At 38.2% G+C, this 25,817-nt stretch overlaps 1 protein-coding gene and 1 pseudogene across 1 annotated transcript in view; one reads left to right on the top strand and one right to left on the bottom strand.

Moving 5' to 3' along the window:
* PPME1 (protein phosphatase methylesterase 1) overlaps positions 1-25,817 on the bottom strand; it is a 77,672-nt gene that overhangs the window by 12,142 nt on the left and 39,713 nt on the right. Inside the window, exons 4-9 of the mRNA XM_078058534.1 lie at positions 23,565-23,622; positions 23,051-23,102; positions 12,431-12,585; positions 11,229-11,319; positions 7,335-7,400; positions 4,314-4,437 (exon numbers count right to left, since the gene is read on the bottom strand). Of these exons, the coding sequence (XP_077914660.1) occupies positions 4,314-4,437; positions 7,335-7,400; positions 11,229-11,319; positions 12,431-12,585; positions 23,051-23,102; positions 23,565-23,622 (546 nt within the window). The remainder of the gene's footprint in view (positions 1-4,313; positions 4,438-7,334; positions 7,401-11,228; positions 11,320-12,430; positions 12,586-23,050; positions 23,103-23,564; positions 23,623-25,817) is intronic.
* Positions 14,927-16,486, top strand: LOC118552836 (L-lactate dehydrogenase A chain pseudogene; annotated as a pseudogene).

Below are 25,817 nucleotides of genomic sequence, written 5' to 3'. Positions count from 1 at the left end.
TAATCTTGAAAAAGAAGAGCAAAGCTGGAAGACTTACACTTCCTGATTTCAAAACATGCTATGAAGCTACGATAATGAAGACAGTGGCACTTGCGTAAGGATAGACATATATATCAATGGAACAGAATTGAGAGTCCAGAGATAAACTCTGGCAGTTATGGTCATTTGATTTCCAAAAAGGAATGCAAGACAATTACATGGGAAAGTGGGGTCTTACCAACAAATGGTCCTGGGACAGCTGGACATCTACATGCAAAAGAATGAAGTTACACCTCTTACCCTCATACTATACACAAAAATTAACTCAAAATGGATCACAGACCTAAATATAAGAGCTAAAACTAGAAAACTCTTAGAAGAAAACATACGTATAAATCTTTGTGACCTTGGACTAGGCAAAACCTTCTTAGATGTGACATAACAAAACAGTAACTAGATAAAATGAATTTCATCATCGAAGAACACCATCAAGAACATGAAATGACAACCCGTATAACAGGAGAAAATATTTGCAAATCAGGGACTTGTATCTAGAATATGTAAAGAACTCTTACAATTCAATAACAAAAAGACAAAATACCCTATTGAAAAATGGGCAAAGGATCTGAATATACATTTCTCCAGAGAAGAAATGGCCAAGAATCCCATGAGAAGATGTTCAACATCAATAGTCATCAGGAAAATGTAAATCAAAACCACAATGAGATACCACTTCATACCCATTAGGATGGCTATAATCAAAAAGAGGGACAATATTACAAGTGCTGACAAGGATATAGAAAAACTGGAACACTCAGACACTGGTGGTAGGAATATAAAATAGTCTGGCTATTTTTCAAATGATTAAACACAGAATTAGCATCTAGCAATTCCACTGGTAGGTGTATACCCAAGAAAAATAAAAACCTATGTCCACACAAAAACTTGTACACAAATGTTCGTACCAGCATTGTTCATAACAAAAAGTGAAAACAAATCCAAATGCCCACTAACTGATGAATGGATAAAAAAAAAATGTGGTCTACCCATACAAAGGACTATTATTCAGCCATAAATAGGAATGAAGTACTGATTCATGCTACAATACAGATGAACCTTGAAAACATTATGCTGAGGTAAAAGAAGCCAGTCACAAGACTATGTATATTCATTTATATTTAATGTCCAGATTAGGCAAATCTACAGAGACGGAAAGTAGATTAGTGGATGCCTAGGGCTGATGTTGGGGAGACATGGGAAGAGAATGCAAACAGGTATGACATTTTTTTAAAAAGTGATGAAAATGTTCTAAAATTAGATTGCTGCAATGATTGCACAACTCTGTGACTCTACTAACAACCACTGAATTGTATACTTTGGATGAGTTACCTTTCAATAAAGCAGTTTTAAAAAAGAGATTTATGCATAAAGGAATACCTCCTGGACAACTGAAGTTTATTACTTTAAGGACCAAAGGTTAAAGCTTCCCTTTTCTTTTCCGTATTTTAACCATATTGTACTAGACATCACCCCCCACTGCCAATGTATATCTTGTCTTCTTTTACACAGCAAAATGGATGCAACAGAACTCTTATGTTATGTCTCAGGATCACTTCAAACACCACTTTTTATATTAGTTATAACAGAGATATCCCCTAAGGGCTAATAGGCTCTAAATGGCCCCTGGCTACCATGCTTTAGAAGTTGTGACGGTTTTGTTGTTGTAGTTAAGTTTAATTTACATTATTAATATTTTCTCCATCATTTTATTTTTTTTTCTTTATTGAGATAAAGAACATGTAACATTGTGTTGGTTTAAGGTGTACAATGTGTTGACTTGATACATTTATACACTGCAATATGCAACACCATAGCGATAGCTAACACCTCTATCATGTCACATAATTACCATTTTTTTTTTTGTATTAGGAACAATTAAGACCTAGTCTCTTAGCAACTTTGAAGTTTATAACATAGTATCATTGCCTATAATTATTATGCTGTGCATTAGATGTCCAGCATCTGTTTATCTACTAGTTGCAAGAACACTAGTTGTGTTGTTTGGGGTTTATGTCCTTCCTCAAAGGTAGACTGTTTTGCTGTACTCATTGCCTGATGTGTTTCAGTCTGCCCTCCTAACAAAACCGCTGGAGTATACTAAACTCCATGTAACTGGGCTTATAAAAAAAATTACAAAGGAAAAATGAGCTGGAATTAAAAACCAGAAGATCTGGGTATGTTTTAGCACCAACATTTATAGGTGTCTGTAGGCAAGAATCTGTGCCTGAGTTGTAAAACAATGATAATACCTACAATGCAGAGCTAAAATGAGAACTAGGGATGATAAATGTGATGTACTTAGTATAGCTCCCAGCACATAAAAGGCAAAAAGTCATTGACAGTTTGTATCAGAGTCTCAGATCTACTAAATATTACTTGATTACTTTGAGAAAGTCCTTCATCTCTGAGTCTCAAGTTTCTACACTGTTAACATGGGAGAAAAGATCTCTTCTCATCTCACAGAGTGTAGGGAAGGCAAATTTTCATGCACTGTTTATATTTTTGTAAATTCCAAAGAGGTACAAAGAATTATTTATTGATCTTAAGGATGACAAAAGATCCTCATTAAATTAAAAATTCTGTTTAAAAAAAGATACAGTTGATGACTGTGCAGGTCCACTTATACGTGGATTTGGAAACAGTACAGTACTACAAATGTATTTTCTCATCCTCATGATTTTCTTTTTTTTTTTTTTAAAGATTTTATTTATTTATTTGACAGAGAGATGCAGCGAGAGATCATGATTTTTTTTTTTTAAAGATTTTATTTATTTATTCGACAGAGAGATGCAGCGAGAGAGGGAACATGACAGGGAGAAGCAGGCTTCCTGATGAGCAGGGAGCCTGATGCAGGGCTCGATCCCAGGACCCTGGGATCATGACCTAAGCCAAAGGCAGATGCTTAATGACTGAGCCACCCAGGGGCCCCTCTTCCTCATGATTTTCTTAAGAACATTTCCTTTTGTCTAGCTACTTTATTATAAGAATACAGTATTTAATACATATAAATATACAAATTAAGTATTAATCAACTATTTATATTATTGGTAAGGCTTCTGGTCAACAGTAGGCTATAAGTGATTAAGTTTTTAGGGAGCCAGAAGTTATAGTTGTTTTTTTTTTTTTCTTGAGAGAGAGAGTGCATATGTGCGGAGTGGGGGTGTGCGCAGCGGGGCAGAAGGAGAGGAAGAGAGACAATTTTAAGCAGTCTCCATGCCCAGCGCGGGGCCCCACGCAGGGTTCGATTTCACGACCCTAAGATCGTGACCTGAGCTGAAATAAAGAGTCAGACGCTTAACCAACTGAGCTACCCAGGCACCCCAAAAGTTATAGTTGGATTTTTGACAGTGTTGGGGGGCAGTGTCCCTAACCCCCGTATTGTTCAAGGGTCAATTGTCCTCTCCTCCTTGCTAATAGGAGCATCTCCAAACATAAGGGAATATGTGGTGTACACCAAGTCCATTATCTGCCATTAGTAAGATGTTTATAATCCATCCCAGAAAGTCTGCTGCTCATGCTCACTAACCATTTCCAAGAAAAAACACACACCCTTTCCCATTACTATCCTCAAATCAAGTGTTCAACAAGTACTACTCACGGAACACTTGCTACACACACACACACACCCAAGCTAAATGCTGAGGGAAATTCATATAGAACATTAGTTTCTGTGCTCAAAATACACAGGTTATTTTTGTTGGGAGACAATTCTTGTGCAATTAGAGAACACTGAATCTGCATTCTAGGGATGACTACAGGAGACCATCGTATCTTTGAATGTGGTTTATGAAAATCAATTCTATGACTTAGCCACAACTTCAAAAAAGAAAGTGCTAAGTTATGTCATACAGACTCTCAGTGCTATACTGGAGAGGGACTGATATAAAATGAGGTCAGAAAACTTCCCCGGAGATACACCTTGAAAGATGAGTAAGATCTGATGGGCTTATTAGCATAGGAAATCAGATTTTCTCATGAGATAAACCATAGGAACAGAAGTACTGAGGTGAGAAAGAATCTGATGAGAGAGCAGTCTGTTTGAGGGTAGGGTATACACTATAAGTTTTACGTTCCAATTTGTCAAAGCTATCAACAAGTGCCTTATATCTTATAGTTAACCTAAGTATCTATTATGATAACATCTTCACCCCCTAAAATATCTAATGGTGAACAAAAAGAACATGTCACCTCCCCCTCACCACCCCCCTCACCACCCCCACACACTCTGAACCATTCACTGCCCCATCCTTCCAAGAATGCCAGCTTTCACTCACCTCCATGTCATCTTCCTTTTTCCTCTTGTTTACGGACTCACTTCCTTCTTCGTCTTCTTCTTCTTCCTCTATGATTCCTTCCACTATAGATTTTGAGCCTTCTGGACTTGTAATTCCTTCACACCTAGGTGGTTTGTTTTTTTTTAAAGGGCTATCATACATCTTTCTTTTATACACAAATTATCTCAGAGATACTGAAACTCATAGTCTTTTACAATCAAATGTCAGTTAAAACTTAATGCTTCTGGGAGAAGGAGGATGTGAACAATGTGCATTTTAAAATGTGCAGAAATAGACAAGGGCTGTGGAAGGTCATGGCCATGGAAGGTATGACTATATTCCAAGGGCTGCTTTCCAGTTCTTGCACCAATACTGACCCACAGAAGAGAGTAATCATTTCATGTGGCATGGTGACAAGAATTTTATTGACATTATCTTGTATAATCCTCATAACAATCCTATGAAGTAGTCCTGAAAAATAAAAAAATTGTCCAAGATCACCTGGCTCATAAGTAGATGAGGCTGGAAGGCAAATCCAGGCCCAATTAACTTGAAAGCATGGTACTTTTCTACTGTACCCTGCTTACAGTAGAGCAAGGCTTAAACAGCATGGTAAAAGGCCCCCACTTTCAATTAGCTGATAGAAACTGACAATTACAATAACCATAGCCAGCTGAACCTTGGGGATTAGAACATCTGATCCAACCAATTACTGTTGTTGTTTTTCCTCTAAAAAACAATATTACATAATTAGGTAGAAAAATTATTACTATATGAACAGCTGATATCATAATTCCTTTTAGAAAGAACTTGTTGAAAAAATACACTGACAATATTAAAGGTAAAAGTCCCAAGAGCCTACGTAGCAGCTAGTACTAAGGTCTGTTCTGCATGACAAAGAAGTATTGTTATTTTGCCCTTGAAAGGGAGAGAGAAGGGAGAAGAGGAGAGAGAACAAGTTAAGATAAACTGAAGGGTCAGTGAAACTTCAGTGATGGATTTTTAACAGTGATAACTCGTTTTCCTTTTCTCCTCTACCAATCTCAGTAAAGTATATGTTCACAAAATGTTGTGTCAAGTGGGGGTGTTCTATGGGACTTGAGGTATCAAGTTTCACATCTAGGGTCAAGGTAGTAAAACAAAGAAACAACATGTGCCTTGGATTTCCACAGCTATGGATTAGGAGGTTCGAGAGAATTTCACCTACATCAAGAAGGGCAGGAAGGTTCTATCTGGTCTCTATGTGACAATTAAAACACACACTATATACACAAGTTTACATATTAAGAGAAGACACCACTTAAATTTACATATTAGGTAAAATTTAAAAATCGCTGAACTACCTGAATACAAGCCATATAACTTCCTCACAAAATGCTTTACCACTGCTTAAACAAATCTGATCTCAAAATATTTAGGCATTGCAAAGTGCGCAGTCTCACAGCTTAAAGACTGCATTGTGTCTGCTAGATATTACTACTCAAATTGTACGTTCAGGCATAAAAAGTCCATGATACAGTCCTTGAAGTCAAATACACAGGAGACTGAATCTGAGCACCGTCATTCACTAGCTGTGTGATCCTGGGAAAGCTACTTTACCTTTCTGAACTTCCATTTTCTCACCTATAAAACAAATCTTATCTTAAAGAGGTATTGTAAAGACTAAATGAGATGATGCAAATGAATTAATGAATCTAGGTAATGATCATCGATGGCTACCAACACTCAAAAAAAGAGACAACCAGAAATTACATGCTTCCTAATGGCAGTACCTATTCTTATAAACAAATAAAGAGCCAAAATAACAACAAACAAACCTGAACTTGATCAAATCTCTGGATCTAACTAACAATTTACAGAAAATACAGTGAAGAGAAGAACATGTTAAATTTCACCTTCAGGAATCAAATCAGAAAATCCAGATTGTGGGAAATTCTACAGGGCAAACAACCAGGTTTCTTCAACAAATAAATTGCAAGGAAAAAAAATAAGACAAGTGGAACCTATAAATTAAAAGATACTTAAGAGTTATATCTTCCAATTGCTACGTATCTACCTTATTGTAATTCTGATTTGATCTATAAAAAAATTATCAGTGAGACAATTAGAAATGTGAATACTGAATGGACATTTGATGATACTGAGGAATTATTAAATTTTTTAGGTGTGATAACGGTATTGTGATTGTGTTTTAAGTGTCCTTACCATTTAGGGTATCCTGAAATCTTGGAATTTATTTAAAAATATTCTGTAATTAGGGGAAAATAAGGGGCACAGATGAAACAAGACTGGCCATGAGTCAGTAACTGTTGAAAACAGGCAATGTGTATACTGGGGTTCATTGTATCATTCTACTTTTATATGTTTAAAAATTTCCGTAAGATTTTTAAAATGAGAACATGGATATAAAATACCTGGCACAGTGCCTGGCAAATAGCAGGCATTCAGTAATGCCATTATCATTTTTATCAACTCTTGTGCTCCCTATCTGTTCCGCTGAGCAACATTTTCTCAATTTATCTAAAGTTTATTTTGTGACTACATAGCCATACTCAGGACTCATGTAACCCTATCCAAGAAGATCAGTTGGGCTATATAATTTTAGCTTAGCCTTAGAATCTGGCTTTCACTAAAGCTTTTATACTGTTATTTCCTCACAATCAGGTCTGGTTAAGAAGGAGACCATCACCAGAATAAAATCATAGCTTCCAGCACTAGAGTGGACCCTTAAAATAATTTTTAATGTCCATTCTCTGGGATTCTTCACTTTTTAAGACGCAGAGTTGTATTAAAAAGGTAATCCTGTATTATACAGGCTTTGGGAGTTCTTCAAAAAAAAAAAAAAAAAAGAAAAAGAAAAGAAAAGCTATGAGGCTAGCCTAACTGAGCTCATTTGTAAAAATTATCTAAAATAATAAAGGCATTCAGGATAGCAGGACAGGTGTATAACAAAAAGCAATCTGTAATTCCCTCACCATGTTTCAGTCTCTAACCAGCCCAACAGGGAAAAATAAGACCTACTGTTTGACTTGGCCAACCATTGAGACACGGGCTGACTCCAAATTTCGAATCTGACCACTCTTCACACTAAAAAAGTGAGAAGGGAGAGAGGAGGTTATTCAGCATCCATCTTATCATGTCATAGGGTCAAATGGATAATTTTGCAGATTCTGTGGAACCTCTACAAAGTTGTGTTTACCAATACAGCTTACTATGGAGATTACCACTACTTCCTACTTCCTACCTGGTTATTATGGCTATAATCCAAGTAGTAAAAATTAAGTAAAGACATTCAAGCCATTTCAGTTCTGCAAACGTTTACCAGGAGGATACTATGTGCCAGGCCTGTGCTCAAGAAGCACCTAATTCAGCGGGGAGAAAGAAACACATAGTTTTAACATAATAAAGGCAAGGTTCAAAGGAATCACTTATTCTGAGTGAACAGGTTAAAGAAATCTCCCCAAATGTCCCGTCTAAACCGAGGAGAAAAGAAGCTAAGCAGAAGATAAAAGAGGGTGGTCAGGGCATTACAGGCAGGGGGCACATTGTGAACAAAGGCACTGTGATGTGGAAAAGTCAAAGGATGAGGATTTTAGAGGACAGAGTGCAAGGAGATGCAGGGGAGAGCAAAAGGGGAGTGTGAATGGGAGAAAGGGACAGGCGGGCAGGGACGAGCTCCTACAGGGCCTTGCATGCCACGATATAGAGTTCAGGAGCTTAGATGCTATTTTAATAGATTAGTTCCCTCAGAGTTATCTACCTATGTATGCTTAAAGGGCCAAGCAAAATGGCCGCATGTCCCAGGGGGAATTGGAAACAATATCTGAAGCAGGCCACCCAAACACTTTCCTTCCCTTCCCTTTTTTTTTAAGATTGCATCCATTTATTTGAGAGAGAGAAAGTGACAGAGCATGAGAGTGGGGAGGGTCAGAGGGAGAAGCAGACTCCCCGCTAAGTAGGAAGCCTGATATGGGGCTTGATCCTGTGACTCCAGGATCAAGATCTGAGGTGAAGGCAGATGCTTAACTGACTGAGCCACCTAGGCGCCCCCAGAACACATTTCTTTAAATCTAACTTTTTTAGCTTAAAAAATCATGTAAAATTTTAAAGGAAAACCCCCTTAGATAATGACCTTGTTTCTTATTTTAATGATAAATAGACACAATCAGAATGATTATTTCATTTTTCTACTACCAACTGAATCTACAGAATCTACAAATACACCAGTATTTATAATCATATACCCTGCCTTGATGACTGTTTAATATATGAAACACCTCTGTTCCTATTCAAGGCCAACCTTGGGCACAGTTCCTATCCCCTCTTGCTTATGAGGACCTTGCTTCTTATAGTTATCATGTGGGTCATCATTTTTTTTCTCTAGTGGATATTATAAAACAGCCTTTGAAAACATTCTCAACCCCACATTCACTACTAGATACTACCCCACTTCTCTGCTCTCCTATACAACAAAACTTCTCAAAAAAGCTATCATAAAAAAAAAAGTTATCTTAAAGGAATTTTTTTCTTAAATATTATCTACGCAATAATGATTCTCCAATTTATCTCTAGCTCAACTTCTTCTAACAAGTATATACAAGTATTTACTTAACATTTCCACTTAGATGTATAGTAAGCATTTTAGCTTATCCAAACAAAAATCCTGATTTCCTGACCTTTTACTTGCTCCCAAATCTACTTCTCTTTGTCTCTACCATTCACCCAATTGCTTGGGCTAAAAACCTAGAAGTCATCCTTGAATGCTGTGCCTCCTCCTGCCTCCAACCCCCATTTCTCTGCTGATATCCAATCCGTAAGGCAGTCCTGTCAGTTCTGCCCTCAAAATACATTCCAAATATGACATATTACTTCCTCTGTTGCCATCCTAGTCTATGCTTACCATCATTATTCTCCTATAATACTACAATTGTCTCTTAACCAATTTCCCACTTCCATTAACACACCCACTCCCTACTCCTTCCCCTAGTGTTTTCCTCAGAGCAGCCAGAGTGGTGAAACCAAAATGCAAATCCTTATCTGTCCAACTTCAAAGCCTAGGCTTCTAACGACAATAACCTACTGCCTCTCATTAGGATGACCAAGAAAGCAGAAGTGGGAATTCACTTCGCTTTAAACCCTTACTGAATTAAACAGGTTGGCCTTGTATGTCAACATCTTTTTTTTTTTTTTTTCATCTGGAATAGCCACAATAGCCATGAGTCATGAACTTTATTCAGATACCCAGCAGAGTACAAAACAAAATTATGAAATACTTCATTGGATTCTTTCTGATTCTCAGGCTCAGGAAGTGGGTTCTAAAAATCAGTGGCTCTCATAAACCCAAAACATTTTAACATACAACCAACAGAACCCTCATCCTATCCCACATCTGCCACTAGAATCAAGACTCTATCTCTTTTAGGAGAAGGTCCACCACGACTGCCATGCTAGATTAAGTACCTATCTTCTGTGATTCCTGTGCCTCCTTCATTGTGTTTACATATTTACTTATTTGTATTCCCAGTTATTTGACAGATAGGAACTAAGCCCGATTTATCCCCAGTTCTTAAATCAGGTACTGACACATCTTAGGTACAAAAAAAAAAAGTTTACTGAATAAATTAAAAAAGTTATTTGGAATCGTCTTCTCACTGGTTGTTACTGGGGGAGAAGGCAGGGTGCCTGAGGTACTTGCTGAACGGGCAGCAGCTACATTCTGCAATGCTGTGGTTGCCAAAGAGGGAGAGATCTTTGGTGCTTCTGAGAGAACAGGAATCCTGAATCTCAGTAATGTGAACAAGGGGAGACAGAAGCAACCTCACCAAACACAAACATCATTTTGGCAAGCCATATTTGGCATGAGGCCCTCTGTCTTGGAAAAACTACCTAGGCTCTATTTACCAGGTCCTTCATTTCCTCTTGATGTCTCTGATTCAAAGAACAGATATGTTCTGCCTGCTAAGGCAGTCAGCAGTATGCTGAATGCTATATGAAAGTACAAAAGAAATAGAGGATAGCTTCTGCCCTTATCATATAGGAAAAGCATTAAGACATACGTGAAAACTGACAATATAAGCATATATTTTAGGGGAGCATTAGAAGACTTAAGAGGTAAATAGTACAATATAATATAGACAGAGGCCTCTAGCAATTTGATCAAATGAGTGATCTGAGTGGTTCGGAGGAGTTAAGAGAAAGGGTCTGGAAAAGGAACTAGAGATGATTTTAAACAACAGGTAGGAAGACAGGATACTAAGGATATTTTATCCTAAGACTGATTTCCTTGTGGGAGAGACAGTGTTTTACTCATTTCTGAAATGTCACCCTTTAGCACAAAATGTTTAATGAATATTTAATCAAATAATTGATTGACTTAATGAATAAATTAATGAAAAAACAGCCTTTACTTAAGTGGAAGCCATAGCCAATTCTGTCTGTGATTTTTATGAAAACCAATTACCCAAAGGGTTTTTATTTACCCAAAACCCAAATAAAAACTGAGAAAGGAACCTATGCGCATCCTTTCTGTTTCTCCACCATTTTCTCTGGAACACAGAAAGTGAATCTAGAACCATGAAGCATCAGAAGTGGAAAAGGCCTTAGAGCCTCATTTAGTCCAGACTCTTACCTCAGAGATGGAAATAGCTAGACAGCAGATGATCCATAATTATTAAATTCTAGGAGGTATTACAGTGTATTAGAAAAAGGATGGATTTTAGAGAACTGGGCCAAGTATGAAACATTTAAAATATTAAAAAAAAAATTCTGCTCTTTACATAACTGTTTCCGCACATATCATAATAAAGCTAAGGCTTGGAAACTGAACCATTCCTTTGAACTTGGTGCCTGAAGTGATGAAAAAGGACAGCTACAATCTAACACTTAAAATACAGACAATATAGATTTGTGAGTTACCTCCATTCAATGGCATTCTCTAGAGACTTGAAGGTTTTAGGACGACCACGTAAGAAATTCTGCATGCTATTAAGTGCATCCATGGCTGTACCTAGATGTTAAACAAATATTTTAACTACAGCACTTTACACTTACTGGGTTAACTGTACATTTGCCCTCAATGATAGCATAATTCAGTGATGCTTTGGGGAAAAAAGACGCAGCTTAAGAAAATTCAGACGACTGATGGGATAGCCAGCTTCCAAGATGGCCTCCAGTGATTTCTGCCTCTTGGTATTCACTCCCTTGTGTAGTCTTCCCACACTGAATAGGGGCTGACTTGTATAAGCAATAGTGTGACTTCTGAGGCTGGGTCATAAAAGACATGCAGCTTCTTTTAAATGTTAAATAAAATTATGGGACACACATACAATTGAAAAATTATGCAGCCACAAAAGATATTTACAAAGAGTTTTTGATGACATGGAAAATGATTATATAACATGGAGTGTGGGTGAAATGGGGGAAGGTGTCAAAAGGTACAAACTTCCAGTTATAAAATAAGTAAGTCTTGAGGATGTAATGTACAGCACAGTGACTATAGTTAAAAATACTGTATTGTATATTTGTTGGTTTTTTAAAAGATTTTATTTATTTACTTATTTATTTATTTGAGAGAGAGAGCGTGCACACATGCAAGCAGGGGGAGGAGAAGAGGGAGAGGCAGAGAATCTTAAGCAGACTCCATGCTGAGTATGGAGCCCTACACGGGGCTTGATCTCACGACCCTCAGATCATGACCTAAGCCGAAACCATGAGTCGGCTGCTTAACCAACTGAGCCATCCAGGTACCCCTGTATTGTATATTTGAAGGCTGTTAAGAGAGTAGATCTTAAAAGTGCCCATCACAAGAAAAAAAAAATCGTAATTATGTGTGGTGATGGATGTTATCTACACATACTGTGGTTATCACTTCACAATATATACATATATTGAATCATTATGTTATATACCTGAAACTAATAAAAAGTTACATGTCAATTAAAAAAATACTTGGGAATGCCTTTGCTACAAAATAACATAAAAAAAGGTATCAAGACAGAGGGACATAGTTCAAGATGAGTAGAAAATCAACAATAAATTAAAACAAGATAATAATAATCTACCATAGATGTCTCTCATAAGTCAAAGATTCTGATTTGGTCAGTACTAAGAAAACTTACCTTCTACAACATCAATCATACAGAGACCCAGGAGACTTGGCACCAGGTTAGATGATGCTGTGTGGACTGCAATAGCACCACCCATACTATGTCCAATCAGCATGATTGGAGGAGGGAGGTCCCCATACATGGCTTCAACCACATTGCCAACATCTCTGCAAAGGAAAAAAAGCTGAGAATGCTCTCTGACAACACTGTAAAAATCATTTTCTTTCCTAACTCTTTCCTTTGGTCTGTAACAAGTCCTAAAACTGTAAAGGTCCACTGGGCCATCTTGCAAATATACCTATGTAAATCTCTTAATATGCCCCCCAGTATCTATACATGTAGCCACACATCCAGCTATTCTGATAAATGGGACTAAAAGCCCCAATTTTTTTTTTTAAGATTTATTTATTTATTTGAGAAAGAGAGCACAAGCGAGAGGGGCAGAGTGGAGAAGGAGAGGCAGAGAATCTCAAGTGACTCTGTGCTGAGTGCAGAGCCAAACAGGGAGCTCGATCCCACGACCCTGAGATCATGACCTGAGCCAAAATCAAGAGTCAGATGCTTAACCAACTGAGCTACCCAGGTGCCCCAAGAACCCAAATTTTTTGATTTTCATTTACATCACACTTTCATTTTTCCACACATTTAGTACAATTACATATACCTTTATTTTAAACCTAAGCTTGAAACTGGACAAAAAATGTAAGCACTCTACGCTTGTTTCCCCAACTATAAAACAGGAAAACAATTTTATCAAGCATTATATAATGTAGTAAAATTTAGAGTCACAAGATGAATTGCAGCCCCAGTTTAATTTTTATTAGGTGGACTTGAATTAGTTATTTAATCTCTCAGACAGTTTCAGTATCTATAAAGTAAAGATACGAATGTGATTTACAAAAAAAGAAAAGAATATGATTTACTATTCTAGATTGCCTTGAAAATTAACTGAAACAGTAAATGAAAACTACTTTGAAAAGTGTAAATGCTATACAAATGTTACTTATTACTTATATTTGTTATGTAAAGTTATCTGAAGTATGAACATAAATTTAAGTACAATGTTCTGAGAAACAAGATGTTCAGAGCTAATTTTTACTGGCTTCTGTCCTAGTCTTTAATTATGAGTGGATCCATTCTGAAATTTTTTGAAAATTTCGGAAAGTTTTGAAAATGAGAAGTGAAAAAGGAACTTGGGTTTGACTTGCCTATAGGCCCTCTTCACTACAGCAATAGGTACGTATGGTATGTTTTTAGAGACCACTGGCTCTACCGTCTGCTTTTGGGAGTGGCTGAGTCAGTTAACTTCAAAAGACAGTTTGGTCTTACTGGGTGTTATTATATACATCAAGCACCCACACAGTGTTACCCAAATATAGCAGATGTGGATATAGGAACACAGCCTTTTGAATATGATCCCCAGGGTATTCAGAATGGCAAAGACAAATGCTATTAATTATTTCAGAAGAAATTAATCTTAAAAATTTCATAAAACAATTACAGATGTGAATAGGGTAGCTGTAGCATCTGCAGACAATCTGAATGGGAGATAAGGAGGCCCCACCTAATTTTATAGGTGAAAAAAGCACTAGTTTAATATTCCTTTGGAGTTAAATTTAAAGCTAAAAGTTTTGTTTAGTAACAGCTATAATAAAGCAAAAGGATGCTACAGAAGATTATCTAAGTACAGGTCTCTTTAAAATACTCAGTAACTGAGTTGGAGGGGTTCTGTGGTATCTGCTTCATGCATGTGTGAAGGTGGACAGGGTCTGAAACAAACCAACTCCATAATGTATCTAAACTTAGGAAAGGTAAAATGTGGTTATGATCAATCACTTGATCATTTACCATCAGGAGAAATTTATTCTTATTAAGGTTAGCCAAACTACCAAGATTAGTCCATTGAGACATGTTCTGAAGTTCCAGAAAAATAAAGATGAAGTAGCAGATGTTATCTATAAAACTAGTCTGTAACTGGATATACCACAGTTTTGGCAGAGGCTTTATAAGGAGACTCTATTATGCTTATTAATACTGGGTTCATTTCCTGAGAAGCAATATAGCATATCATAGACATAACAGAAGAAGAATATCAGAGCAACATGAGCTCAAATCTTGGTTCTTCTATTTTTAGTTAACTGCATTTTATGTAGGGTTGAGGTTCTGAAGTTGATACACAAGGCAAAAATTGTGCTGTCAGTACTACTTGAAAATCCCATTAATTGTCATTAAATATGCCCATTTGGAGATTTTTGTTTCAGAGTGACTAAATTCAGAAATCATATAAATGTTTTACAGCTTTGGCTATTTCACAAGAATCCAAATTATTGGCTCTTCTGATTCTTAGCAATCATCTTTATCATTCTAGATAGTCTTAATTATCTATTTTATTTTTAACTTTTGTTAAAAGTTGTTAACTTGGTGTTGGAGCCGCTGCCGCCAAGTCCGCATCCAACCTTGCATGCCGCTGACGCCCGCCCGCCCGCCCAACGTGCACTCCTGATTCCTTCTGGTTCTAAGTCCAAAATGGCAACTCTCAAAGATCAGCTGATTCAGAATCTTCCTAATGAAGAACATACCCCCCAGAATAAGATTACAGTTGTTGGGGTTGGTGCTGTTGGCATGGCTTGTGCCATCAGTATCTTAATGAAGGACTTGGCAGATGAACTTGCTCTTGTTGATGTTATGGAAGACAAACTGAAGGGAGAGATGATGGATCTCCAGCACGGCAGCCTTTTCCTTAGAACACCAAAAATTGTCTCTGGCAAAGATTATAATGTGACTGCAAACTCCAAGCTGGTTATTATCACAGCTGGGGCACGTCAGCAAGAGGGAGAAAGCCGTCTTAATTTGGTCCAGCGTAACGTGAACATCTTTAAGTTCATCATTCCTAATATCGTAAAATATAGCCCAAACTGCAAGTTGCTTGTCGTTTCCAATCCAGGGATATCTTGACCTATGTGGCTTGGACGGTAAGTGGCTTTCCCAAAAACCGTGTTATTGGAAGTGGTTGCAATCTGGATTCAGCCCAGTTCCATTACCTAATGGGGGAAGGACTGGGAGTTCACCCATTAAGCTGTGACGGGTGGGTCCTGGGGGAGCATGGAGACTCCAGTGTGCCTGTATGGAGTGGAGTGAATGTTGCTGGTGTCTCTCTGAAGAATCTGCACCCTGACTTAGGCACTGATGCAGATAAGGACCAGTGGAAAGAGGTTCACAAACAGGTGGTTGACAGTGCCTATGAGGTGATCAAACTGAAAGGCTACACTTCCTGGGCCATTGGACTGTCTGTGGCAGATCTGGCAGAAAGTATAATGAAGAATCTTAGGTGGGTGCATCCAATTTCCACCATGATTAAGGGTCTCTATGGAATTAAAGATGATGTCTTCCTTAGTGTCCCTTGCATCTTGGGACAGAATGGAATTTCAGATGTTGTGAAGGTGACTCTGACTCCTGAGGGGGAGGCCCGTTTGAAGGAGAGTGCAGATACACTTTGGGGGATCCAAAAGGAGCTGCAGTTTTAAAGTTTTCTAATGTACCACTTCACTGTGTAGACTACAACAGGATTTTGGTTTGAGGTTGTGTATATTGTCCTTATTATCTGATCTGTTACTCAAGTAATATTAAAATGGCCTAAGAAAAAACATCCGTTTCCTAAAGTTCCAAATAGGAATGGTTCACCAAATCCTGCAGCTGTATCCTGATGCTGGATGACACCTGTCTTTGTAGCCCTAAATTGGTTAACGTAAGTTAGCCCCACCGTGTCAGAGGCAGCACTGCAGAGCTGCGGTTGCTCTTCACACCAGATGTGTGTTTACTGTGTGTTCTGTCACTTCGGGTTCCTTCCCCCAACACCCAACATGCCTAGTCCACCTTTTCCAGTCAGTCACGTCCTGGGATCCAATGTATAAATTCAATATTGCACGTATTGTGCATAACTGTCCTCAAGGATCTTATTTTGTGTACCATGTATGTCAGAATATAGTGTACATGGCCATATAATGTAAAAAGACAATGCAACCAAGTGTCATACCAACTAAAATACCAAATAAATTTTGAACAGTGACTCTTTTTTGAAAAAAAAAAAAAAGTTGTTAACTTATTGTCTCTCAGTTCCAATTCACCCTTCATTTTATGTTCTCCAAAATTGGATCTGAGGCCTTTAAATATTTTTTCCTCTCCAGCTGGCATGATGTTAAGCTTTATCAGTAGAGGGTGCAAGAGAGACCCTGCAGAAAGAGAAGGTTTTGCTCCTGGTTCATGTCCATTACTCCACAAGCTCCTGAAGCCTGTGCTCCTCTAGGACCCAGGCCCTGCAGCATGGGAAGCCCTACAGCACACAGAGCTTCCGGAGCGCCCAAATCCTGCAGCACAGGTGGCTTCTCCAGCATACCATCCCCCATGCCCAATTTTTTTCCTAGCCTTATTGAGGTAAAATTGATATACAAAAAATGGTAAATAATTAATGTACACACCTGTGTTACCATCACCATGATTAATAAACACTTCCAAAAGTTTCTTTGTGTGTGAGTGTAGGTGTGGTAAGAACACTTAACATGAGATCTACCCTCCTAACAAACTTAAGTACACAATTACCTCATTGTTAAGTATAGGCACTATGTTGTAAAGCAGATCTCTGGAACCACCCTCAGTATTTTTGTTGCAGAGTGCCTCTGGTGAGACACCTCTCTGTGAACAGCTTTCCCGGCACCCTAGAGGGCAGATATCTGGCAAAGTTCTGCCAACATGGCATCCAAATGACTTCTCTGCCTTCAGTAAGCCACAGTCATGCCCTCTACAACAAGGTCTAAATCTCAACCTCTTCCATTAGTGTTCCATCTTTGTCCAAGGGGATTCTGGCAGGTGCTTACACCTGCTATTCCTATATTCTTTCTTTTTTTTTTTCCCTGATGCTAAAAGCTTTTTTTATTAAATTTTTTAAAAATGTTATTATGTTATGTTAATCACCATACATTACATCATTAGTTTTTGATGTAGTGTTCCATGATTCATTGTTTGCGTATAAAACCCAGTGCTCCATTCAATAAGTGCCTCTTTAATTCCTATCACCAGGCTAACCCATGCCCCCACCCCCCTCCCCTCTAGAACCCTCAGTTTGTTTCTCAGAGTCCACAGTCTCTCATGATTTGTCTCCCCCTCCGATTTCCCCCCCTTCATTTTTCCCTTCCTACTATCCTTTTCTTTTTATAACATATAATGTATTACTTGTTTCAGAGGTACAGGTATGTGATTCATCAGTCTTATACAATTCACAGTGCTCACCATAGCACATACCCTCCCCAATGTCTATCACCCAGCCACCCCATCCCTCCCACCCCCGACCACTCCAGCAACCCTCAGTTTGTTTCCTGAGATTAAGTATTCCTCATATCAGTGAGATCATACGATACATGTCTTTCTCAGATTGACTTATTTCGCTTAGCATAATACCCTCTAGTTCCATCCACGTCATTGCAAATGGCAAGATTTCTTTTTTTTTTTTGATGGCTGCATAATATTCCATTATATATATATATATATATATATATATATATATATATATATATATACACACACACATACATACATACATACACATACAACATCTTCTTTATCCATTCATCTGTTGTTGGACATCTTGGCTCTTTCCATAGTTTGGCTATTGTGGACATTGTTGCTATTGGGGTGCATGTACCCCTTCGGATCCCTACATTTGTATCTTTGGGGTAAATACCCAGTAGTGCAATTACTGGGTCGTACGGTAGCTCTATTTTCAACTTTTTGAGGAACCTCCATACTGTTTTCCAGAGTGGCTGCACCAGCTTACATTCCCACCAACAGTGTAGGAGGGTTCCCCTTTCTCTGCATCCTCCCCAACATCTGTTGTTTCTTGACTTGTTAATTTTAGCCATTCTGACTGGTGTGAGATTGTATCTCACTGAGGTTTTGATTTGGATTTCCCTGATGCGGAGTGATGTTGAGCGCTTTTTCATGTGTCTGTTGGCCATTTGGATGTCTTCTTTGGAAAAATGTCTGTTCATGTCTTCTGCCCATTTCTTGATTGGATTATTTGTTCTTTGGGTGTTGAGTTTGAGAAGTTCTTTATAGATTGTGGATACTAGCCCTTTATCTGATATGTCATTTGCAAATATCTTCTCCCATTCTGTCAGTTGTCTTTTGGTTTTGTTGACTGTTTCCTTTGCTGTGCAAAAGCTTTTTATCTTGATGAAGATCTAATAGTTCATTTTTGCCCTTGCTTCTGTTGCCTTTGGCAAGGTTTCTAGGAAGAAGTTGCTGCTGCTGAGGTTGAAGAGGTTGCTGCCTGTGTTCTCCTCTAGGATTTTGATGGACTCCTGTCTCACATTTGGGTCTTTCATCCATTTTGAGTATTTTTGTGTGTGGTGTAAGGAAATGGTCCAGTTTCATTCTTCTCCATGTGGCTGTCCAATTTTCCCAACACCATTTGTTGAAGAGACTGTCTTTTTTCCATTGGACATTCTTTCCTGCTTTGTCGAAGATTAGTTGACCATAGAGTTGAGGATGCATTTCTGGACTCTCTGTTCTGTTCCATTGATCTGTGTCTGTTTTTGTGCCAGTACCATACTGTCTTGATGTTCATAGCTTTGTAATAGAGCTTGAAGTCCGGAATTATGATGCCACCAGCTTTGCTTTTCTTTTTCAACATTCCTCTGGCTATTCGGGGTCTTTTCTGGTTCCATACAAATTTTAGGATTATTTATTCAATTTCTTTGAAAAAAGTTGATGGTATTTTGATAGGGATTGCATTAAATGTGTAGATTGCTTTAGGTAGCATTGACATCTTCACAACGTTTGTTCTTCCAATCCATGAGCATGGAACGTTTTTCCATTTCTTTGTGTCTTCCTCAATTTCTTTCATGAGTATTTTATATTTCGGAGTACAGATTCTTTGCCTCTTTGGTTAGATTTATTCCTAGGTATCTTATGGTTTGGGGTGCAGTTGTAAATGGGATTGACTCCTTAATCTTTCTTCCATCTTGTTGTTGGTGTATAGAAATGCCACTGATTTCTGTGCATTGATTTTATATCCTGCCACTTTACTGAATTCCTGTATGAGTTCTAGCAGTTTTGGGGTGGAGTCTTTTGGGTTTTCCACATAAAGTATCATATCATCTGCAAACAGTGAGAGTTTGACTTCTTCTTTGCCGATTCGGATGCCTTTTATTTCTTTTTGTTGTCTGATTGCTGTGGCTAGGACTTCTAGTACTATGTTGAATAGCAGTGGTGATAGTGGACATCCCTGCCGTGTTCCCGACCTTAGGGGGAAAGCTCGCAGTTTTTCCCCATTGAGAATGATATTCGCTGTGGGTTTTTCATAGATGGCTTTTATGATATTGAGGTATGTATCCTCTATCCCTACACTCTGAAGAGTTTTAATCAAGAAAGGATGCTGTCCTTTGTCAAATGCTTTTTCTGCATTTACTGAGAGGATCATATGGTTCTTGTTCTTTCTTTTCTTAATGTACTGTATCACATTGATTGATTTGCAGATGTTGAACCAACCTTGCAGCCCAGGAATAAATCCCACTTGGTCGTGGTGAATAATCCTTTTAATGTACTGTTGGATCCTACTGGTTAGTATTTTGGTGAGAATTTTTGCATCCATGTTCATCAGGGATATTGGTCTGTAATTCTCCTTTCTGATGGGGTCCTGGCAGTCGGTACTGCCTCTTGTTCTTTTTTTTGAGGTGAGTTTTCCCGTCTTGTCATTTTGTCCAGAGGAGCAGAGATGAACGAGAGAACAAAATGCTAACAGGGTAACAACAACCCCAGAAAAATATACACTAAACAAGTCAGAAGAGACCTGAAACCAGGGGAAAAGAAAGGGAAAGAAAGAAAAAAGAAAAACAAAGAAAAAGAAAAAGAAAAAAAAAAGGATATGATCAAATATGATCAGGCTGGTGAATAGATCAGTGCCACACACTAGATTTTGGGCGTATTCTGGTCTGTTAGAAGAAACTGCTTCCCAAAATTTTAAAGAAAGAAAAACTTATATATGTACAAAAATAAGGGTAAGTATGATGAAGGGATGGAATATGACTGTAAAGATGAAAATTATAAAAGATTTTATAAAAGGAATTGATAAGAAGTTGGTTGAAAAAAGAAAGAAGAGAAATTAAAAAAAAAAAGGGAGAGAATGTGATCAGGCAGGAGACTAGAACAAAGCCATACATTAGAGATTTAGGGTATATTTTGGTCTGTTAGAAGAAACTGTAACCCAAAATTTTAAAGAGAGAACAACTTATATATATACACCAAAAATAAGGTTAACTACAATGAAGGGATAGAATATGACTCTAAAAATGAAAAAAAAAAAAGATTTTTAAAAAAGGGATTAATAAGATGTTGGCTGAAAAACGGAAAAAGAAAAGTTAAAAAAAAAATAGAAAAAGAAAATTAAAAAAAATTAACTCTGAAAGACTAAAGAATCCTGGGAAAAAAAGCCATGAATTCTATGTGCTGTATTCCCCTAGTGCTGGAGTTCTGCCATTCTCATTGATCGGTAAACTTGGTCTTGGCTGGGTGTTCTTGCTGATCTTCTGGGGGAGGGTCCTCTTGCAGTGGTTCTCAAGTGTTTTTGCCCAAGGCGGAATTGCACTGCCCTTGCCGGGGCTGGGCTAAGTAATCTGCTCTTGGTAGCTTTTGTTCCCTGCAAGCTTTTGGTACAACTTTGGAGGACGAGAGTGAAAATGGCGGCCTCCCAATCTCTGCCCCGGAGAAGCCAAGAACTCGGGGCCCCACTCCTCAGTGCGCCCCCAGAGAAAAGCAGTCAATCACTCCTGTCTCCCCAGTCTCTGGCCACACTCCGTGCTCACCCGGCCTGTGACCGAGCGTTTCTATCTCTGGCACATGACCCTGTTTGGAGTCTCCAAACTCAGCAGATCCCTGCGGCGCACTCCTGCGCCACTTCTCCCAGGGGAGGAAGGGGAGTCTCCCCGGATCTGCCGCTTGTTGGGTCCCGGCTGGAAGAGCAGTGGCCCGACTGTGCCGATCAGTTTATAGCAACCCCGAGCTGAGAGCCCACTCCTTGGTTCCATCTTTGCGGCCGGCTTCCCCACTCCGATACCTGGGAGCTCTGCCGCACTCAGGCACCCCCGGTCTCTGCCAGGCACTATAGTTGAATGATCACAATTCTGCTCTATTAACTGTGTGCCTCATACAGTTAGTTCTTCAATCTATCTGAGCTAGTGTCTGCACGGGTTTTTTTTTTTTTAAAAAGTATCTGGACTACAGAATTAATAATGTGGATAATTAGGGACACCTGGGTGGCTCAGATGGTTAAGCGTCTGCCTTCGGCTCAGGTTGTGATCCCAGGGTCCTGGGATCGAGCCCCACATCGGGCTCTGTGCTCAGCGGGGAGCCTGCTTCTCCCTCTCCCTCTGCCTGCCTGTCTGCCTACTTGTGATCTCTCTCTCTGTCAAATAAATAAATAAAATCTTTTAAAAAAAAATAATGTGGCTAATTAAAATAACTTAAATAATTTATTCTTTTTTAAAAAAAAGATTTATTTCTTTATTTAGAGAGAGAGAGAGTGCAGTGGGGAGAGAGAGAGAATCTCAAGTAGACTCCCCGCAAAGCGTGGAACCTGACATGGGACTTGATCTCATGACTCTGAGATCACGACCTGAGCCGAAACCAAGAGGTGTATGCTTAACCAACTGTGCGTCCCAATAAATTATTTATTCTTAATAAATGCCTAATTCACACTTAATAAAGCCTGGCAGACAGAAAGCACACAAATAGCACCTACTATAACATTAAACCTATGGCCACATGAGTTTGAGTTCTGATGAAACACAGTTTACTCTTGGGTTAAAGCGCTAAAGTAAGAAGAGACAAGATATTTTTGGCTAAAAGTTGGTCTAATACTTCAGAGACCATGTATTAAAGCAGGGTAGTTAGAAGAATCCTGTTACAATATAGGTCAGTGGTTCCCAAACACCAGTCACAGGACTGGCTGCCTAAGATTTCTTTATAAAGCTTTATCAAAATATAAGTAAATGCTCAGATCCCCCTGGTAGAAGCACTAATACAGCAGGTCTGGGATAAGGCCAAATCATCTGTATTTTAATCACTTTTTAGGTGATTCTAATGAGTGACCAGGTTTGAGACCACTGTATATACTACCACCATCTTGTACTTTGAGGTCCAGGGTATAATTAATTATTCTTTAATACCTTGTTCTTGTCTTACTCGGAAGCTGGACAAAGAACGTGGGCAGGATACCTTAAGAACATCATATAGGGTAGGGCCTTTTGTATACAACCACTTTCTAAGCATAAGTTCCCAACAGATATCCAGATTCTATTCAACTTTGTCAATAGAAGAAAACTTTGCAAAAAGCAACACAAACTCAAAGAATTTTCAAGTGCTTTATGTGATGACTATAACACTGAATATATCAAGAAAGATGGAGATTTTTTTCAAGTTTAAATACTAAGAAGACACCAAATACAGAGGAAAGACAACAGAAGTAAAATTTTCTCTATGCTAATTATTGTCCAACAATCTCACCAGGAGAATAATAGTTATACTACTATTTATAATAGTAATGGAAGCCAGGTGATGTATAAACAGTATTAAATTACTTACTTTGCCATTGTTTCTGCAGACAGGTCCTCAGAATTCTTGACTTTCGTTTCACCTAAAAAGAAAATATTTAAAAAATAAAATTCCCAATGATAGGAATTATAAAAGCAAGAGTATTCTCTTTCAGAAATCTCATTTTGGGGAATGAAATTCAGACTTTATAATTGTTTATGATGGACTAAGCAAGGATTTTCTATGTTACAGATGCATCTTTATAGTTGGCCACCCTAAGGAGGATATAATTCCAGTAGCCTAGCAAAGATTTGTCCATATTCCTAATACATCACAGCATCAGAATTTGGTTACATTAAAGGACATTTTTTTAAGCTAAACAACAATGCATCTATGTGTGTGTATATTTATAAAATATCTTTTATAGAAACTAAGACTTCCCTCAAAGAGCCCAAATGGAACAGGCCAGGTTATTTTGCGGCCACACTGAAATTTGTAATAACACTATTCAAAGGGGTTGGCAAATATATCATTGAGTCAATGACTAATTAAGAACATCACTCACCATGACCTCGCAGATCTAAAGCCACAATCCTACACTGAACCCTACTAATGATCGCCGCCTAGGAAAATAAGGAAAATCTGGGTTAGTAAGTCTTTCCCCATCACCAATGATAACTTTGTTGAATGGACTGCCATCAGAATTCAAGAATCTCAAAATAATCAAAGAAAGACGTTTCACTTTTTTTCTTGAGTATAGCTGACATACATTGTTACATTAGTTTCAGGTGTATAACACAGTGATTTGACAGGTTTATACACTATGTTATGCTCACCACATACAACACTATTACAGTATCATTGACTATATGTGCCTTTTATTCCTGTGACTTACTCATTCCATAACTGGAAGCCGGTATCTCCCACTCCCCTTCACCCATTTTGCCCATTCCCCCATTCCCATCCCTCTGGCAACCATCAGTTTGTTCTTTGTATTTATGGCTCTGATTCTGCTTCTTGTTTGTTAATTCATTTTTTTTTTAGATTCCACATATGAATGGTATCATACAGTATTTGTCTTTCCCATCTGACTTATTTCACTTAGCATAATACCCTCTGGATCTAACCCATGTTGTCATAAATGGCATGATCTCATTATTTTTTATGGCTGTGTAATATTTTATCGTGTGTATATATATCACATCTTCCTTATCCATTTGATTAGCAATGGACACTTAGGTTGCTTCTGTATCTTGGCTATTGTAAATAATGCTGCAGTAAACATAGGGGTGCATGTATTTTTTCAAATTAGTGTTTTCATTTTCTTTGGGTAAATACCCAGGAGTGGAATTATTGAATATATGATCTTTCTACTCTTAATTTTTTGAGGAACCTCCATACTGTTTCCCACAGCAGCTGTACCAATTTACATTCCCACCAACAGTGCACAATAGATGCAGAAAAAGCATTTGACAGAATTCAACATCCATTCACGACAAACCTCTCAACAAAATGAGTTTAGAGGGAACATACCTCAATATAATAGTAAAGCCCAAATACAAAAAACCTACAGCTAACATCATACTCAATGGCAAAAAACTGAGAGCTTTTCATCTAAGATCAGGAACAAGAGAAAGATGCTCACTCTTGCCACTTTTGTTCAACAAAGTACTGGAAGTACTAGCCACAGCAATCAAATTATATTCCCACCAACAGTGCACAACGGTTCCTTTTGTCTACAGCCTTTCCAATGCTTGTCTCTTTTCTTTTTGATAATAGCCAACAGTTGTGAGGTGATAACTCATTGTGGTTTTGATTTGCATTTTCCCGATGATTAGAGATGTTGAATATCTTTTCATGTACCTGTTGGCCATTTGTATGTTCTCTTTGGAAAAATGTCTATTCAAGTCTTTTGTCCATTTTTTTTAAAGGTTTTATTTATTTCAGAGAAGGAGAGCATGAGAGAGACAGAGATCACGAGCAGGGGGGAGGAGTAGAGGGAGAAGCAGACTCCCCCCTGAGCTGGAAGTCCTATGTGGGACTCGATCCCAGGGCCCTGGGATCATGACCTGAGCTGAAGGCAGACACTTAACTGCCTGAAACACCCAGGTGCCCTTTTGTCCATTTTTTAATTGGATTTGTTGTTGTTGTTATTGAGTTATATGGATTTCTTACATATTTCGGATATTAACCACTTATCAGATAGATGGTTTGCAAATATTTTCTCCCATTCTGTAGGTTACCTTTTCATTTTGCTGATAGTTTTTGCTTTTTCTTTTTTTCTTTTGACTATGCAGAAGCTTTGGGGTTTGATGTACTCTCACTTGTTTTTTGCTTTTGTTGCTTGTGCTTTTCGTGTCATACCCAAAAAATCATTGTCAAAACTAATGTCAAGGGGCTTTCCCCCCATGTTTTCTTCTAGTAGTTTTACAGGTTCAGGTCTTACATTTAAATCTTTATTTTTTATTTTTATTTTTTATTTTTAAAGATTTTATTTATTTGACAGAGAGAGACACAGTGAGAGAGGGAACACAAGCAGGGGGAGTGGGAGAGGGAGAAGCAGGCTTCCCGCTGAGCAGGGAGCCTGATGCGGGGCTCAATCCCAGGACCCTGGGATCATGACCTGAGCCGAAGGCAGACGCTTAACGACTGAGCCACCCAGGCGCCCACATTTAAATCTTTAATCCATTTCAAGTTAATTTTTGAGAGTGATGTAAGATAAGTCCACTTTCATTCTGCATGTGGTTATCCAGTTTTCCCAACACCACTTATTGAAGAGACTATCCTTTCTCCATTGAGTCTTCTTGGTTCCCCTATC

Source organism: Halichoerus grypus, chromosome 11, assembly GCF_964656455.1.
Source record: "Halichoerus grypus chromosome 11, mHalGry1.hap1.1, whole genome shotgun sequence".
NCBI lineage: Eukaryota > Metazoa > Chordata > Mammalia > Carnivora > Phocidae > Halichoerus > Halichoerus grypus.
Note: the sequence above shows the minus strand (reverse complement) of the source record. Positions and strands in the feature narration are given on the sequence as shown.